This window comes from Sparus aurata, chromosome 4, assembly GCF_900880675.1.
Source record: "Sparus aurata chromosome 4, fSpaAur1.1, whole genome shotgun sequence".
In the NCBI taxonomy this organism is placed as follows: domain Eukaryota; kingdom Metazoa; phylum Chordata; class Actinopteri; order Spariformes; family Sparidae; genus Sparus; species Sparus aurata.
In genome coordinates, this window is record NC_044190.1 from 8,353,290 (window position 1) to 8,372,304 (window position 19,015).

Below are 19,015 nucleotides of genomic sequence, written 5' to 3' on the forward strand. Positions count from 1 at the left end.
GCACAAGTAAAACCAAGATGATAAAGTATCAATCACACACCTAAACACCATCTCAGAGGTGCGACTGATGTGAGGAGAGAGGAATAGAGCACTCATGTACTGTATTGGCTCTGCTTCAGTGTATAAGTGTGTGTGTGTGTGTGTGTGTGTGTGTGTGTGTGTGTCTGTGTGTGTGTGTACAGCATGAGTCACCCTACCCGCCTGTGATTGGATGGTAGTTTACGGGTGAGGGAGGGGAGGGAGAGAGAGAGCCTCAGGGGCCGTCTGTCAATCTCTCCCCCACTCCATTCACATATTCATCTGCATGCAGCGTCACAGAGAGACAGGGGAAGTGAGCTAGAGCCTCTCATTCATAAAAAAAAAGGAGAGAGAGCGAGCGAGAGAAAGTTCATTCATAAAAAAAATCTGCACAGTTCTGCTGCGCGTCAGAAAGTTGATGTGGAGGTGAAGCAGCAGTGGAAGCCTGCAGACTGACGGAGAGTGTGTGTGTGCGTGTCGGGAGGATGGGACTGCACTCAGCGTGAGTACAGCGGAGCAGACTGGACTTCAGACTGCACAGGACAACGCAACGGTGAGTCGAATCTACCGTAACGTGCTCTTGGAATCTAATCTAATAATCTGAGGACACAGCACACAAGGTGCACAGAAGATCCCCCAAATTTCAGCTGAAAAAATTCAAAACTTTATCCTTTTTTTCTGCTCCAATCTCTAATCTGATCTGCCTTATCTGTGTGTAATAACCGATTTTCATTTTCGTGGCAGGTTTTTTTCCTTTTTACTTTGTCCCAGTGCTCTCCTCTGTCCAGTTCCCAGATTATGAGAGAGCAAACCTTACCCAGGTTCAAATCACAGACAGGACTCTTACCAGGTAGCTCATCAGTTGTCTGGTCATTACACATGCCTGTGTGGATGAAAATCACTGTGCTGCATCTCATTCCAACACGTCTTTCGTTATCTACAGGCATGCTGAAGCGCAGCAAATACAGCCGTCTGCGCAACGATTCCCTGACGTCCCTGGAGGATCGGCCCCTGAAGAGGGACCTTTGCTTGGACTCTGATTTCGCCCAGCTGGATCCAGGGGCGCCTACTCACCATGGGCCATCCACCCTGAGGGACTTCATCCCCCGCATGGCCAACATCCGATTGCAAAGTCCAGTTTCCCTGCGGGCCCTGAGGGGACAGACAGCTGGACCCACTGACAGACCCTTGTCCACGAACGAGTGGGGCTCAGGGCCCGATCAGAGATTTTGTAGCCAACCTTCCCTCAATGTCCCCCTATCGACCAGACCCTCGGCTCTGAGCTGCACAAAAAGACCCATCACCCTGCACCGGATGGCTAGCCTCCCCAGCTGTCCTACCTGCTCGCAACACAGAGACGGTTTGTGCTGTTTGAAGACTTCCTCTGCAGCGAACAGAACGGTCCACCATCACATCAAGGTACCTGACAACACGCCAGTGACGGTGCATGATTACACACAGAGAAATTGGACTTGTGTTGCAAACTGCAGCCGAGAGTGTGTTTGAGGCTCCTTTGCCTGATTAATCTCCTTTTTTTTTCACTTTTGACGATTTGCCTTAGCTCATGACCTCATATCCAGGGTCCCAGCAGAGAGTTGAGGCAGATTAATTCCTACCTTTGGCGACACAAACACACACATGAATTCAGGACACACACACACAAATTCACACTCCATCACCGCCACACTCACTTTCGTACATTCACCCCCTCCCTCTCGGATAGAGCTTCCTGTGTAGGCAGAAGTGACTCATCCTGGCTCCTCTCTAGATCTGCTCTGCTTCTATATGTGTGTGTGTGTGTGTGTGTGTGTGATTGTATCTGGTATCGGCAGAGCCCATGCTGTCCTAAAACCGGAGGTGTGTCCGCATGGGTGATTAGGAGCAGGGCCTGTGGACGGACTGTCTGATTGTCCTCTATAAACAAGCACACACGTACATTACACTTCCTCCCTCCCACGCGCGCACACACACACACACACACACACACACACACACACACACACACACACACACACATACACACACACACACACACACACACACACACGTACACACACACATATATTGATTTAAGTCTGGTCCATCAATGGATTTACTCATCTTGCCTCCAGCTTCTAGTGTCTGCTCTACTGAAGCTCATGGCCAATGGAAGTGAGGCTGGCTGGAGTTTATTTGGGCACATGGCCTAAATATTGTCTGATGCATAAACTAACCTCTGACTCTCTTCATATCCTCACAATCTAATAGAGGTCAAAAGGTGCTAAACTAACAATTAAGTGCAGAAGTGCATGCTATGGACGTTATGGCGTGCCTCAAAGGACGGAAATGTCGGTCAGGCAGTCAGTCCAGACTCATGCGCACCACAGGATTAGGGGCCACTGTGCTCAGTGATCCCCTGATTGTTCCTATACATGCATGTATGCTCTAGGAAAAGAAAACACGTCTAAAAACATATGCTGAATTTACAAGAAGGCCCAAGCAATTAAGAATGTGTCATTGTCAGCCTTTCATTATGTTTATGAGGTACTCTTAACTCAACAACTCACAAAATTGAGCATTTTTTAAGGGAGTCTGGGGACTTTCTCCCCTTCATCTCCTTGCTGTTGTTGACTGTGGCTGCTTTAAACCTAGAATATGTTGGTGTTCCAGTTTGCAGTCTGCTGTAGTGCAAAGTGTTTCTTTATATCGCCCGACGCCTCAGCACCAACTGTGACTGTCCTCCTGTGTCCCGGTTCCTGTAGCGCCACCAAGAGACTGACATTTCTGTTTTGTAGCGACTTCCTGTTTCTCTACAACTATTGGCTGGATTTCAATGAAATTTGGTGCAGATAACTACGTTGCCCTGAGGATGGATCCTAATGACTTAATGAAATATCGCAACATCTACTTGATAGACTGGCACCAATTTTTTTGCAGACACTCATGGGTCCCAGACGAGGGATCTTAATGAATCTTGTGATCCCCGGACATTGTGAGGTTTTGTGTGAAAGTCTCATCAACAACTATGGATTTTACTTTAAATTTGAAAGAAGAGTTGGAGGATAAATGGTAACAATTTGGTAACTCCTAATTTTTCAAGATTCAAGATTAACTTCATTCATTTTAGAACTCAAGATTGTATAGTAAACTCCAGTTGTAGTTCCATATTCTACACACTGCACCCCTGAGCTAATGATTAGTAATCCAGTATCAAACTCGATAGCCCTGTACCTATCACCCTTAACTACTTCACTATCATTTCTAGCTCACCAAATCTAGGATCGACATCCAATTGTACTCTCATAGGTCAGCCACATAAATATGACAGATTTTTTCAACAAGATCCAGGTATTATTTCCCGAGGAATGAATGACAATGGTCGAGGAAGAAAAAAAGAAGCCCTGTCTCACAATGTTAAAGAAGGTGTGAAAACAATCCTATATTCCTGAACTAATGATTAATGATCAATCACAAAGTTGAACTTTTCATGGTGGAGTGTGGCGGATGAGGCAGGAGTCTCACAGCATGAGGAAAAAAGCTGCTCTGTAGTCTGGTGGCACAGCCGTCGATGCTTCTGTATCTTTTCCCAGAATGCAAATCTTAATTGAGTGCCATTATTAATTTGTCATAGTTTGACACATGACTAAATACCTGAAGAACTAATGTAAGGCTGTACTGTTGTTTTATTTTAGTTAGGAAATGTTAGCACGCCAACAGGCTAACCTAGGACGGTGAACATTCTACCTGCTACACATCAACTTGTTAGCACTGGTGTTTTTTATTATATGCATGCACATGCATTTGTTGTTGCCTCACAGAGCTTCGAGTGTGGCTCTGAAATAAAAGCATTTCTTTGTTTTTTATTATTTCTTACCATAATGTAAAAGGGGAACATGCCATTACATCTATTGGACACTAAAGGTACTAAAAGACAACATTTCAGGAAAGAGAAACAAAGGTGCATATTTTGCTATCTCCCCAGTGGTCTAAGTCTAAGTGATCTCTAAACTTTTCTGCACCAGCATGAATAGTATACCAATCAACTTCGATAGTTGAGGTCATCTGCCACAACAGATACAGTTGGCTGTCATCTGCAAACATTTCAGAGCAAGTGAATAGCTCGCGTTATGGTTTGATCTCATATCTCAGTTCCTTGAAGACATCTTTGAGGGTTATTTTGTCCAGTTGCCAACGATATAGCACTTTTTCTCTGACATTGTTAAATAAGGTCTATGTTCTGTGTAATAATTCTAAATCTAGTGTCACACTTCAATGTGGTACAATCTGTCTTGTAATTTCCAGGATTTTTGGCTTGTGATCCCTTAAAATTCAAATGCAACAAATGCATGTGCAAGTGCACATTGTATACTCTATATATGGGTCATGAGCACTTTAGCTCTGCTACAGAATGATATTCCTACTAACCTTTTCAGCTGTGATTTTGGTAAGGTAAATCAATATAACATTTTAAAAAAAGAAGAAAGAATGAAGAAGAAGAAAGAAATGTTTTTTCTTCCCCTCTCCTTCCCTGTTAGTCTCCTCACAGGCTGTCTGATTTACATTGAGGAGTAAAAGGATGTAAACATGCCTACATGAGCTCTCTGTATTTGTTTTACACTACAGTCAGTGTGTAACTGGTGTTCTGTTGTGTTTTCCTCCTGTCCTTGTAGTACATGGGCAGTGTTGAGGTGACCCAGTCCATGAGAACTCTCGACTTTGACACGAGAATGCAAGTCACACGGTAGTAGGACCTTCCACCACACACACACACACACACACACACACACACACACACACACACACACACACACAATTATGCTGGGATAAATGAAAATGTACAGTATATCTGTCTGCCGACACGGCCTCTTAATGAAACTAAGCATGCAAAAGCTGATGTTTTGCTGAAAAGAGGAAGCTGCATATTTGCCAAACAAGTCATGTGTGGCTTATTTAAAAAATGTTTCAAAGGGGGAAATCAAATTATACAGATAATGTTTCATAAACCGGGGCTTTCTCCTTAGCATTTGATATCGACATCCTAGAGCAGGATGCCAAAAGCACCGATGGACACAGTAACCTCTGTTCACAGCAACGCTGCTGAATGATGGGGCAGAAAATCCAATTAGATGAATTTCCTCCTAATGAGCTCTCGTAGTCTTATTAAGAGAGAGAGAGAGAGGAAGAGGGAGAGAGACCTCCATCCATTACAAACAATTTGTTCTGGAGGAGAAGAAAAGCAATTTCTGGAAAAATGTGTTGCTTCTTAGATAGTGGGATTCTACGTGTGTGTGTGTGTGTGTGTGTGTGTGTGTGTGTGTGTGCTTTGACCTCTCCGACCTGATCGTCAACCAAAATAGTATCTCATTTTCATTATTTTTCATGCAGTTTTCTTTATGTTTTGTGTAATCTATCTGTGTTTTGTATATGTCGATAAAGTTATCGAAGAATTAAAGTCTTTGTAATAAGCACTAGTTATGAAGTAAATTGAATCTTGGAAGAGTTAGTATCAAATAAAGGCAAAACAAAAAAAAAAAAAAAAAAAAAACCCACAGTGCCTTGAAACTACTTTTCAAAATAAATGATCTTGTGACCCTTTGGAAGGAGACCAAACACTGTAATCAAACAGCAGCTGTAGTTGTACCAGCTGCAGAAAGGACCTAGATGAGGGACTGCAGGTATACAGGGTGAACGTTCCACAGTGTCACTTTAAAGGAGCACTGTGTCGTTTTTGGGGCAGGCGAGAAAGATCCTCATTGGCAGATTTTGTTTTATCATTACCCCGTTTATATTTCAAGACCACCAAGATTTATCTTGTGACCCTTTGAAAAGAGACCAACTATGTGATAATATACCTCATTATACAGGAGCAGCGCCGTACCATTGTGGACTCTGAGGTCATGTCTTCTGTATGTTTTCTGGGTCTTTGATAGATTAATACATTGCATGCTATGGACATTATGGCGTGCCTCAAAGGACAGAAATGTCAGTCAGGCAGTTGGTCCAGACTCATGCACACCACAGGATTAGACACATTTATATTAGGAAACACTTTATAACATCTATCACATTATCAATTAAATTATTATCATATTAAACAATAACATGATATTGAAAATGGCATGTTAATAGTTCATTAAACTTCAGTTATTTCCCTGTTAACAAACAACTAAAGGCTTTATACACTTTATTTACAATTGTTTTTTGGAAGGTTGCAGTTTTTTTTTTTAACCATCACAACTGCTTAATAAATGTTTTATGAACATTGAAAATACTTAACTAAATCTAATTAACTGTACATCAACCATTTATTAACGATGGTTATTATAAAGTGTTACCCATGTTCATAAGTTCTTTTTAGCAAAGAAACAAGTTTGAATAAGTCAGAATTGGCCATATTTGTTACCTGTCTTCTTCTTCTTCTTCTTCTTCTTCTTCCTCCCCTTCTTCTTCTTCTTCTTCTTCTTCTAATATTTCTTCTTCTACTCAATCCCAAAGAAACAAAGACAGGAAGTAAAACAAAACACCAGGATGAACATTACAAAATTAAACAAGAAATTGTTGCCACTGCCAATGTGGTGGAATACAAATAGAAAGTAGCTTAAAATATGATTAATAATTGCACTTTAGTACTGTACTTGAATGAATGTATTTAGTTACATTCACTTCTTCATGTTGTGCTACTATTACTGGATATCTTAAGGCGCTGATAAACTGCAGAGGAGCTTCTTGTTCTGAAGTTTCCTTCCTCTCATATTCTCACATGTAGTCACATGTTAGCTCGGCACACTGATCACATTTACAAAGGTGTCTCTGTGTTTTGTGTGTGTGTGTGTGTGTGTGTGTGTGTGTGTGTGTGTGTGTGTGTGTACCCATTTATAATCTGTGTTTGTGTGTGCAGAGAGGCAATCAGCAGACTGTGTGAGAGGACATCAGCCAGGACAGCAGTAAAAAGTAAAAGGGTAAGGCACACACGCACACACACACACACACACACACACACACACACACACACACACACGCACACACACACACACACACACACACACACACCAATGTAGTCAGACTTGAATAACTCAGATTTTCGTCCCCAGCCTGTTTGTAAGTCGCCGTCTGCTGTTCTGGGTCAAATCAACCTCCAGTTCTCTGGCAGGAGGATCATCCTCGCTGTCTCCACCGACAGTATGACTCTGATCGCGGCATCCTCCTTACAGGTGACAGCTTCAACGCGCTTAACCACATCGTAACTGTCACACACACACACATCTGGATTGTGGAGTAAAAAAAACAAAACCTTCCTTTGCTTCTGTGTCTTCTTCTCTCTTCTGTTCCTCAGAAGATCGCCCATCACCCCATGCAGGCCATTTCATTTGCCTCAGGAGGAGACCCGGTACGTTCATTTTCTCAGTGTCACACATGCACACAAATACGTTCCAGGGACACAAACACACACAATACCCATGCCCTTGTATCTATGGACTCCCCAAGATACATAAGGAAGTAGCACCGCTCAGACTCATCAGCAGCAGCATCAACTCAGTTACCTATAACATATCCAAGCACTAGCCAGTATCCTAGCAAGGTTTTGCCAACAAGGTGAGAGAAATTACACTGGACTCAATGATTTCAGTGGTTTATTATGATGTCACATCACCAATGAAGAAGTGTTAGATACAGGACAGCATCCTGTCCAGCAGAAACAACTTCACCCCCGACCGCATTTGTGCTTTACTTGACCTCTGTCTGACGAACACCTACTTCCAGCTCAATGAAGGTCTCACAGACAGACGCACAGCTGTGATATGGGCTCCCTGGTGTCCCCAGTAGTAGACAACCTCCTCATCTAGGAAGTTGAGGGCAGAGCCTTGATTACCTTCACAGGAACTGCTCCAAGCCACTGGTTCAGGTATGTGGATGACACCCGGGTCAAGATCAGAGCAAGGGAAGTAGAAGCCTTTACAGAACATATTAATTTCGTGGACAATAACATAAAGTTCACAGGGGGAGATGTCAGAGGAGACTGTCTGCCCTTCTTGGACTGTGCAGTGCACACTGAAGAAGACAGAAGCCTCAAAATTTAAGTGTACAGAAAAATCCGAACCCTAAACCATCAGGCTGATACCGTGCCCACAAAGACAGAGAGGAAGGAGAAGGAACAGAAGAACATCAGGGGAGCACTTAAAACCTGTGGTTACCAAAACTGGACCTTTGTCAAAACCCCTAAAAGATCCAGAGCAAACAGAGAGGAGGAGACGGAAAAACGTAACAACATCGCCATTCCTTATGTTACGTCTAAGAAACTCAGGAGGATCTTCAATAAACATCATATCCTGGTTCACTTCGAACCTACCAACACACTGAGGCAGAAACATGTCCATCCTAAGGACAAAACACCCAGGCATAAACAGAATAGTGTAGTTTATGCTCATCAATGCAGACAGGACTGCACACATTTGTACTCTGGGGAGACAAAACAGCCTCTGCATGTTTATGCAGAGGCAATGGCACAACACAAGAGGGCGGCTCCTCAGGTCAAAACTCTGCTGTCCACTTCTATCTGAACGAGAAAAATTCCTTCGAGGACAACAAAGTGAACATCTTGGTCAGAGAAGACAGTTGGTTTAAAAGAGGAGTAAAATAATCCATCGATGTCAAACTGGAACAACCATCTTTGAACAGAGGAGGTGGACTAAGACATTACTTATCACCCACCCACACTGAGCTCCCTCCTTAAACAACCAGTCACACTTGGGCTCACCTGACCCCAGCAACCCACATGAAGGCCGGTTGGACCGACGGATCACAAGTGGTCCTAACGCCTCTGAAACTCAGAGCTCACACGTGTCCTCAAAGACTCTGTACAAACACATAAAAACACGATGAGTAATTTGATTTAGTTTGATTAGTGATCATCTTGCTGCCATGTGAGGATTGAATTATTTTCCAACCCAACTCTCGAGCCTGCTGTACTTTCAATTGGTGGTGCGAGGTCAGCAAAAGGGACACTCTTGACTGGAGCGATAAAAGTAAAAGTTACTCACTTTAACTGCACTTAAATGCACGAATGATAGGCTTATATGAAATTATTGCACAAAATATCATTGGCCATGATGAGTTCTGTAGTCCTGAGACCCAGAAATCAGTTAGCATTTTAGTGCTAGTGATGGTAATCGTGAAGTAAGACACTTAGTGGTTGTGACGTTGAAGTCGTGTGACCACAGGGTAGTTACGCCGCTTTGAATATCACTAAAGTGCTGATCATCTGTAAAGATAATATGCTGAACAAAAGATGTCAGTTTCATAAATGTATGTCTGTCTATTTTCGGCAATAATCCCAATTTCAATCAAAAAATCTCATTGGTTTTTTATCGAGTGAACTAGGGCGATGCTAACTTCAGGGTTAGCCTACAAAAATACGTCAACGCTGCATTTGTTTTGTTTCAAAAACTTTCCATAAATGTATCTTCATTGTCTGCACTTATCTAAAATACTGTAATATCATATAATATTAACATGGTACGACATTTTCTGTATTATATGAGTTCTCTGATGTATTGTAGAGATGTCTGATGAAGAATTTCCCTCCAGTTTCAGTTTGGTTGTGTCGTTTTTTGCATCATATTTTCCCATTATTGATCTTTATTAAAGATTAGAAAGTTGACCTGAAAACAATTGTAAGGATTTCACACAAATAAGACAAGCTTTTATTTAAGGAATATCAAAATGTTCATGCAGACTCTGGGTTGTATGTGCACATAGTGACTGATAAACCTCCTGGCATCACTGTTGTACAGAGCAGTTTATAACCTGTCAGTCTGATGGCTCTGTGATCAGTAATCAGCCTTTTGATTCATCATTTTGCAGCATGTGTAATCACTGAAAACACAGCACACATTCTCAGTGAGCGGTCATTCGTGTGTATTCCCTGTTAAATTAGCCCTCTCCCTGTCAGTGACTCTCTGATAAAAGCAGATTCAGCTGAATATGTTCCACCATAAAGGCTCAGTGGCAGATTGATTTTAATTCCCCTCTGCTATCTTCCACGTGTCCGAGCCAACTCAGCCGAGGCTCAGAGCACGCTGCAAGATTATTTTAGCTAATTAATTAAACAGCGAGCTGTAATCCCATCCATGGCTTCACCACAGAGAAACAACCCTCTCGTTCTCTCTAATCTTTGGCCAGTGCAACCTCGCGGCATTAACATGAAATATAACAGTGTGTATCCAGCGTTGGTATTCACTGTTTGTTCGAACTGAAAGAAACACACGGAGGTTCACGGACGCTAACCAAAACACAAACCAGAATTGTTTTTTTTGTTAAGCGGGGTTCGGCCTTGATAGCTGACATGTCCTGCTGGCTGTTCAGACATTAACAGAGCTGCATTGATTTTTTTACTTTCTCGATTTCTGTCACATGGAAGTAATATGGGCATAGAAAAAAGAGCGGGAAAAACTATAAGAGTAATTTTTGTATTTAAAGGTCACATATTATGCTCACATGTTACTGATGTTCTGCACACAGAGTGTATAGTTATTGTTATTTTCATTATTTAGTTTAGGTTTAGGTTTTATATTTTCATTATTCTCATACACACTTTCTCTTGCATCCAATGTATATTCAAATCACATCAAATCAACCTTTATTTATATGGCGCTTTTCATACAGAAAAGTATCGCAAAGTGCCTTACAGAGATGTACAGAAAAAGAGAAACATCAAATAAAATCAGGAGAAGAAAGTTAAAAGAACCCAACCCTCCCACCCCCACAGTCATGCACAGAGACATACACAAATATGTATACGTTCATACACACATTCACACATACACACACAGCCACGCTGACACACAGACACACAGACACACACACTCACACCTACACAAACACTAGCTGTCACTACAGAGACATGGCCGGGCAGCGAGACCTGAGGTACAGAGGAGGCTAGAGGAAGCTACCTTTGGGGAGCCAACCACACTGGGAGAATATAGTATCTTATATAGTATCTTGTAATTGCCATCTGTGGCCACAGTGGCCACTGTTCAGCAAAAGTTACATAGTCTGGCTTTAAGTCATGTTTGTTATCATCATTAAAAATCACGTCCACTTGTTATTCTCCTAATTTATCTCACATTATCCACCATGGTTGGAGAGTTTTAGGGCTTTTACATAACTGTAATTTAATTTACATTTGAATTATCTTAACTTACTGATCAAATTCATTATCCACAGTGAATTAAGTGTTTTTAATGGTTATTTATTATTCAATTGTAGGACTGTCTGTTCTTTGTCAGTATAACTCTTTGTTGTTATTTTTTCCTTTTCTTCAATTTGAAATTGACTGGAGCGAGTATAAATGAAGATTGAATGAATAAAAATGAATGAAAGAATTGTTCTCTCTGTTTGTTCGCAGGACATGGCAGATTACATCGCCTATGTTGCCAAGGATCTGTTCAATCAGAGAGGTGACACACAGATTAATTTATCATTATGATGAGCCGGGTTTCCACTGGACTCCTCTCTTCATTGTTTTATTGTCTTTATGAGGGACCAAGCATCTCTCTCTCCTTCTGTCTCTCTGTCAGCGTGCCACATCCTGGAGTGTCCTCAGGGTCGAGCCGGTGAGGTCATCAACAGCATCGGTCAGGCCTTCGAGACTCGTTTCCGCCAACTTCTCAACCACACACCATCGCTGCTCTGCGACAATCCCAGGTTGTCCTTTTGACTACTGCAGCTGTCTTACTCAGTACAATTAATTGGCCCATTTAATGAACTGTACAGCTCATCTACATTATTTAAGGAGTTCAATTCAGCCATGTCTTACTCTGCGTCCTCCAATACTTAGAAATAGAAAAGTTGCTCCAAGTGAAAGTTGAGAACTTTTAGAGTTCCTCAGTCTTAGGTCCCTTGTTCTATTCTGTGACTCTCTGTGCACAGATCAGCAGTCAGACTCTGTCACAAATGGAGCCCAGAGAAGACAACAACAGACCAAAAGGCCGAGCAGAAGGGTGAAGTCAGGGAGCATCGTGACTACTATAATATGATCCCAGGAAAGATGCCACCTGCTGGTGGAACAGAGGACCTGCGGATCACGACGGAGGAGGACAGTGTTGACCTCCTGCAGGTAAGAGTTGGTTTTAACACCAAAACACAAACAGTGTTCAGTCAGTTGAGTTGGATGTCTGTTTTGAACAGATTTTGACCGAACACCAGCGCTCTCCACTTAGTGAAAGCCCGACTGTTCACATTTGGTGTACCTCGGTTCCAATCACTCTCCCCCTTCACCTTCTCTGCCTCCCCCATCAGTTTCAACCACATCTCATGGCCTTCGTCCGCAGATTGAGTTGCCCACTTGTCATGGAGATGGATCAGTTGCTATCACATCACATTAGAGGAATGTTATGATGCAAATAATGTATTAACATATTTATTAAAAGAACATATATTGTATTACATCTTGTATTTTATAATACAATGATAACATTTCCACACAAGAATATATTAAAATGGGCCTAAGAATATAAGGTAATATACTAAAACCTACACTTATATTTGACAATATATGCCAATCTTGTTATTTTTCTACAAGAATATAGAACAAAATATAATGCGTGTACTGTACATTTTGATAATACACTCATAATATATACTGAAATGTATTTAAATCTATATATCTTTATATATATATGTGTGTGTGTGTGTAATAGATAATTTATTTCAACACATATGGAGATAATAGGAATTTCAAACATAAACCTTTGTCAACCCTTCATGTAAGTGTAAAATTTAATTACAAGGTATAAATATACATATATATCATAAGACTGTATATTGATTGAATAAGTAATGTTTATAAATCAAATCTACGCATGTAGATATATGGAAAACATATTTCATTTACAAAAAGGGGAAACTTTACCTCCTGAGGAAGACTGTAAAATATGGTTGAAAGCTTCAGAAGCAACAAGTAAGTTGTTGACCTGGTGTTGATGATTTTGTCGTCTCTCCTTATCCAGGATAAATGTGTTGGTCACAAATGTTGTCACCCCTCGAGGGTGCCTTTTATATCACAATCTATCTCCTGAGCAGAAACAGCTGTTATCCTCAGTGATCGGTAATAAGGAAGACAGGAAGGCTTCTCATTCACTTCCCAGAATGATTGTTCCAGTGTGGGAACTGAGTCAGACTTTCCTGTCATGTCTCACCTTTAGGCCATCACTGCTCCCTGAACACACACACACACTCACGCAGGCACGCACGCACGCACGCACGCACGCACGCAGACACACGCACGCACGCACACACACACAGATCTCTGTCTTGTGTGTATGACTCATCTGGTGTTGTTGCAGGTTTGTTCTACTCAGCCTGTTTCACTGTATGAGAACTGCTCCATCACAGAAGAGACTACAGCTCCACCTGCAGGTAAACACCATCAACACACTTCCAGCACGAGCTGAAAGAGTTTGACTGTAGACATATACTGACATATACGTATACTGTTTTAAAAAAGTGCAGTTTAAATGGTTCAAATTATTTCAAATTTCATCCCATCGGTGCTGTGTGATTCAAATTAAAACCTGCTTTAGGAAAATGGTGTGAAATCAAAGGATTTAGGGGCATCTACCACCAAAAATGTTCTGGACATTTCTACAAATTAAGGCATTTGTCATGAGATAATGCCTCATTTCACGTTTAAATTCACAAAAGCAAATAACGTAAAAAAATAAAAATCATTCTCTTAATGTGAGTAATCAACTGGGAAATACTCCTGGTGATTTTTATTTGTAAAAATTGTATTGTGTTTTATTTTATTTTCACTTATTATTTATTTATTTGTTTATTTTACTTTACTTAAGCCACAATTGAAAACATTACAGAAACAATACCTGACAAAAGCCCATGAATACAACCATCACTTCTACTTTAATAACTTTAGTTACATTTGGATGAAAACCCCTATTTGAGTTTAACATTATTAGAGCTGTAGAAGAAGAAATGGTGGCGCCAGCAAGCTTTCCACATAATGTCATGTTTGATAGCAGCTCCAACTTTTCTGTTGAGTCTAAAGAACTCAAGCTGCAGAATTGTTATGAAACTCAACCGCCGCTGAGTCCATTATTTTCCTCAGAGAAGCTCAGTTTTAAACTGTCAGTTTAAATTTCAGAGAGTTTAAATTGGAGCTTTAGAGCCTGGAACTGATATAAAAGTAGTTTTGGGGAAAGATTAGACTGGATTTTAAGAATAGTCTCAAATTCAAACTGTTAATTTGAAAATAAGTGAAATTATTTGTTGTAACAGAATATTTTTAAAAATAATAATATAATCCTGATTTAAAGTTAATCCTGTTCGGAGCAGCCCCACCCTTCTGTTCTCTTTCATTCTTCTTCTGCTGTATCTCCATCAGACTCAGTTGAGTGTGAGGTCAGAGCTCAACAGAGCGCTCCTCTCTCTGAGATCCAGGACCTGATCCAGGAGGAGGGCTGGTTTCATGGCAGGTTGGTAGTTCACATCCCAGTACTCATGTACTATTAACAACTTTTTCTTTCCTCCTTTCTCACTAACTTTGTTCTTCATCACAGGTTAGGAAGACAGCAGGCGGAGTCACTCCTCACCTGTAGTGGGGATTTCCTGGTCAGAGAGAGCAGCTCTGCCTCTGGTCAGTATGTCCTCAGTGGTATGGAGGGAGCCACCGTGCGTCACATGCTGCTGGTTGATCCACATGGACAGGTAGAGCCGTGGTGTTGGATTACATGTACACATGCATGAGTGGCAGGAAATGACAACCATCCTTATGTGATCCCGTTGTCTGTGTGTCTTTGTGTGAGCAGGTGCGGACCCGTGATCAGGTGTTCCTGAGCGTTGGTCACCTGGTGCGTTTCCACATGGAGAACCAGATGCCCATCGTGTCGGGGAGCAGCGAGCTGTGTCTGAAACAGCCAGTCCTGCAGAGACACTAACACACACATCCACACACAGACTGTCACATGTATTAAGTCTTCAGCAGCAGTTCTCAACATATATTTTTGGAGCTGAGGCTCAATGTTCACAAGCAAGAATGTAACTTAGTACATTTGGTACAATTTATGAAACGAATAGCTGGTTCAAAAACCATCTCAGTTTAGTACACTTGCTTCTATATGACCTACGTAAGCAAATGAGACCAAGAAGACTGGCTTTTCCTATATAATTTGCCTGTCACCCCTCCATCTTCTGATCTAATCAGGTTGGATAGGTCATAACAATGAAAGCTACTGTTCATGGTTGAGTGCTCAGAGTGAATTGAGGAGTCCCACAGCCTGAGGAGAGAAGCTGCTCTGTAGTCTGGTGGTACGGCACCAAAACAAAGATGACTTGTTTCACTTTTGTCCACAGGGGGCGCCAGAATGAAGATAACATAAAAGTTCCACGTAGCAGCTTAAAGTACACATTCAAGGTACTTGTACTTGTTTGTTTCCATTTTATGCAGATTTATACTTTTACTTTACTCCCTTTTAGACACAAATATTGTACTTTTTGAGTAACCCCTTTAAAAACCCCCAAGCAGTAAAATGTAACATACACATTAATGCACCAGTGATAATAATCAAAGAACAGCAGATATGATAATAAAATACTGACAGGGAACATCTTACTGCATAGTGAGTATTTATACTTGTTATTCTTTTCCTTGGATTCTTATTTGTAGTGGAGTATCTTCACCGAGTGGTATTAGTACTTTTATTCAAGCAAAGGATCTGAATACTTCTTCCACCACGGCCCTCAGGGCCTTTAGCAAGAATGTTTTCTGATTAAAGTAATCAAATGACATATAATGTGTGTATATGTGCAGTGAATTGTTTATTAATATTTTTTCCCAACATTTGACTAAACAACAAACAACACTTGTGCACGCCGAGTCTCGCCCTGTATTGAGAACAGCTGCTGGTCTGCAGAACATCCTGTCTCTGTCTCTCAGGCTGAATTTGCTGGTGTTTACTCTAAGTTTAAGCACAATCACTGGTGTCGGGAGGAAATTACCAGAATGTTGGCAGACCTTCAGAATCATTTTTTTTATAGGCTAAATTTGTCTTGTGTTCGTTCATTTTGATTTGTTATTGTTCTGTGTCCCTGTTTCCCATGCTCGACTTTTGAAAACAACTTTTCATCGTGCTTGTTTGATACATTATGAGTGTTTAATTCAGCTGCTCTTTGTAACCAGTTTAGTCTCAGATTAGCTGTCAAATATGCAAATAGTGTCTGTCTTTGGTCCCCATTAAGTGTAATCAAATACATCTTCAGTTGTTTTACAGAATGGATTGTTGCTTAGTCTCTTTTTTTCTTTCTTGTTAAACCTCAGACCACAAAAACACAACTTTATTTCTTCTTCTTCGCTAGTGGACCAAACAACTCGCCTCAAGACACCTTTAAATGATTCGTCACATCACAATACAACATGACAATTTATTATTAAACTGAGGAGACTGAAAGCGTTTTGTTACCATTTTACTCACGGTCCAAGTTTAGCTACTATTTACTGTCACAAATTCGACAAGTTTAAAGATTCAAGATCATTCAAATCATCATCAAGCAGCCAGAGATGCATAACAAAATCATAGTTGTTATCCACTCGTGGTTCTTTTAATAACAATGAAATAACAAATAAATCATAGAAGACTGTACTCTTTCCTCTTAAAAGAAAAAAGTTGTTAGACTTAATGTGGCTGTCTTATAGAAAACTGCAAAAACTGGAATTTTGCCTTGGTTTTTTTTTTCTGCGCAGAGACGAGGTAGAGTTGTTATCAAATGTGACCAAAGACACCTGAAGTCAAGACCAGCACACACAAACTCACATGATGAGGTGCAGACAGGAGATTTGTACATTTTACCCCGACTCTTCTTCCTCTACAAATACATGGTGCTTTGCCTTTAATGCAACTTCACTTCTGCACAAAATGTGAAGGAGCCATGTAGTGAGATTGTCTGATTCCAACAACAATAAAAACTTGATGCAAATCTAACAGAAACAACTTCAGAGCAGGAATCTAGAACCTATTGATCCTTAACAAATCTTCACCACAACAGGGAGATGGTGCCAAACTGGGAAATCACTAGCTGTACGGCTCAGATGCCACAGAAATGATCTGTTTAGGCTTGAAGTAATCCCATGTTTTAACTGTCATTCTTTGAGCCACAAGATGGCGCTATCAGTCTTTACAAGAGCTCTCTCCTCCTCAGCGTTTTTCCAAAATATGTTTTCGTGATTGGTCGAACAGTCTCTGGCTTAGTCGTCTAAAACTCCCCACTTGTTTATGCAACAACTCCATTCCTTCACATTCTTATGTATCACATGTTGATGATAAAACACGACAAATACATAAATGTCCACCACAGTGACATCCTGCGTCTCGTTGGGTAGTTCTTGAAACAGATGTGTGTGTGAGAGAGAGCAGTGAAAATGACTGGTAGTTAACAGTCTATAATAATGGCTGCAACACTTCTCCCTCAGCCTTCAGCAGCCTGTCACTCTCAGATTTGGGTGAAGTAAAAAGATGACTGTGTGCTCAAAGTATGCAGTTGACTGCTCTCGGGCTGTGGCCTTCATCGTCCTCCGAGAGGCTCGGAGGGTCTCGCCCACATTAATCACCCTCAGCTTGTTAGGCTGAGATCAGGGAACCACTGGCAGCTGATGGGGAGAGAAGCAGCTCAGCTCAGGGCTGATACAAACACTGATAGGGTATCTGAAGAAAAACAACACTTGAAGCCTCTCTGTTCAGACAACTCTGTCAAACGGACTCTCACAAACTTCCCACAATCCCCAGTTTATGGGGTGTCAAAAGAGGGCTCATTTTGTATGTCACAACGAACAGGAAATGAGCAGGCTTGACGCGTTATCTCTGCTTTTTCCCTGAGTGCTTCATACACAAGTTAAACATGATGATGATATCTGCATCTTATTGGATTCAGTCGGTAAACAAACAGAAACAGAAAGTGTCTCTCTCACCAAACCAAAACCCAGATAATTATCATCTATAAACATGAAAGCTATCATAAGTGTGACATTGTGTGATTTTTCGACACAGTTATTTTGCTGCTTCGATTTCGTCCCTCTGGATTTCCTCTGAGTCACAAGGACCTCGCCCGAAAACAGCTCACCAAGAACACAGATGACGAAGTGTGTGATTCTTTGAGATCTGTGAGGCCTGATGATGGTCACATGTTGTCAAACCTGTGAGGTCACTGGTTGACCTCTGGCCTCTCATTAATGTCAGAGCAGCAGCTGGCAACCTGTGTGGTGGGTGGAACATGAGCTGGATCACAATCTCAAGTCCCTTGTTAGGCTTCTTCCACAAGGAGGAGGTTACTTTTGCACCTGTAAAACCAATACTGAGAATCTGGGTCACTGGGTTATGAACATGATGCTAAAGTGTGTCTATAGATAATCAAGAATAATTCTTCAGGGTATAAAAGGCAAGAGAAATATAGTCTCTTCAGGATTAATATGAATTATGTAGGGCTGCTCAATTCATCAAAATATTATCAAAACCTCAATATAGCCAAGTTCAGTACTACTTGAATAGCCACACAAATTAACACATTTTAGTAACTGCTATTGAAGACACGCTAGCCTCCTCTGCTGTGATCTTATGACCTTTGTCATATATTTTGTTGGGTTGTGTACTTGCACTATCTCAAATGTTTCCAACAATATCCACTCTCAGAGAAAACTGGCATTTTATTAAAGGTAACAAAGCGTTTGTTTTTGTTGCCTGTTGCTATAACTTCAGAGGAAACGTTAGATGAAGGAAGGAAGTTGGACAGCGTGACTAAATGTAACTTGGAAAGAACGTTTAAACCTCAGCGAACACTTCTTCCTGACTGACGTCAGAGAGATTTTCACCAACAGTGGTAAGGCAACAACTCCCATGACCCCACACTATTAACACTAATATTAACAATTTAAATACTAGTACACATCTTGTAAAACTTCTTCTCACTATTTTCCAAACAATAAATCATTGAAGTAATTTTTTCAGCAAACATCCCC

General features: G+C 41.1%; 1 protein-coding gene across 3 annotated transcripts; it reads left to right on the top strand.

Moving 5' to 3' along the window:
- The first annotated feature begins 266 nt into the window (after window positions 1–266).
- Window positions 267–16,284, top strand: LOC115579725 (SHC-transforming protein 4-like). 3 transcript variants are annotated; one of them, XM_030413333.1, is made up of 14 exons: window positions 267–571; window positions 763–868; window positions 962–1,437; window positions 4,668–4,738; window positions 6,896–6,956; window positions 7,089–7,208; window positions 7,334–7,384; window positions 11,402–11,453; window positions 11,574–11,700; window positions 11,926–12,112; window positions 13,341–13,413; window positions 14,396–14,486; window positions 14,571–14,718; window positions 14,820–16,284. In XM_030413333.1, exons 2-14 carry the CDS (start codon window positions 817–819, stop codon window positions 14,946–14,948), a joined length of 1,638 nt encoding a protein of 545 aa, XP_030269193.1. In that variant the 5' UTR covers window positions 267–571; window positions 763–816; the 3' UTR covers window positions 14,949–16,284. The 3 variants fall into 3 exon arrangements, with proteins under 3 accessions (XP_030269193.1, XP_030269192.1, XP_030269194.1); XM_030413332.1 differs by having other exon boundaries at window positions 268–571; window positions 7,331–7,384; XM_030413334.1 differs by lacking the exon at window positions 763–868 and having other exon boundaries at window positions 268–571; window positions 7,331–7,384.
- Window positions 16,285–19,015: the final 2,731 nt, after the last annotated feature.

Excerpts from the sequence above, each read along its gene's own strand:
- LOC115579725 (XM_030413332.1), top strand. The coding sequence starts at position 817 with ATGAGAGAGCAAACCTTACCCAGGTTCAAATCACAGACAGGACTCTTA. Across the intron at positions 7,209-7,330 it reads TCGCGGCATCCTCCTTACAG|AAGATCGCCCATCACCCCAT; the intron begins GTGACAGCTTCA and ends TCTGTTCCTCAG. Across the intron at positions 12,113-13,340 it reads ACAGTGTTGACCTCCTGCAG|GTTTGTTCTACTCAGCCTGT; the intron begins GTAAGAGTTGGT and ends GTGTTGTTGCAG.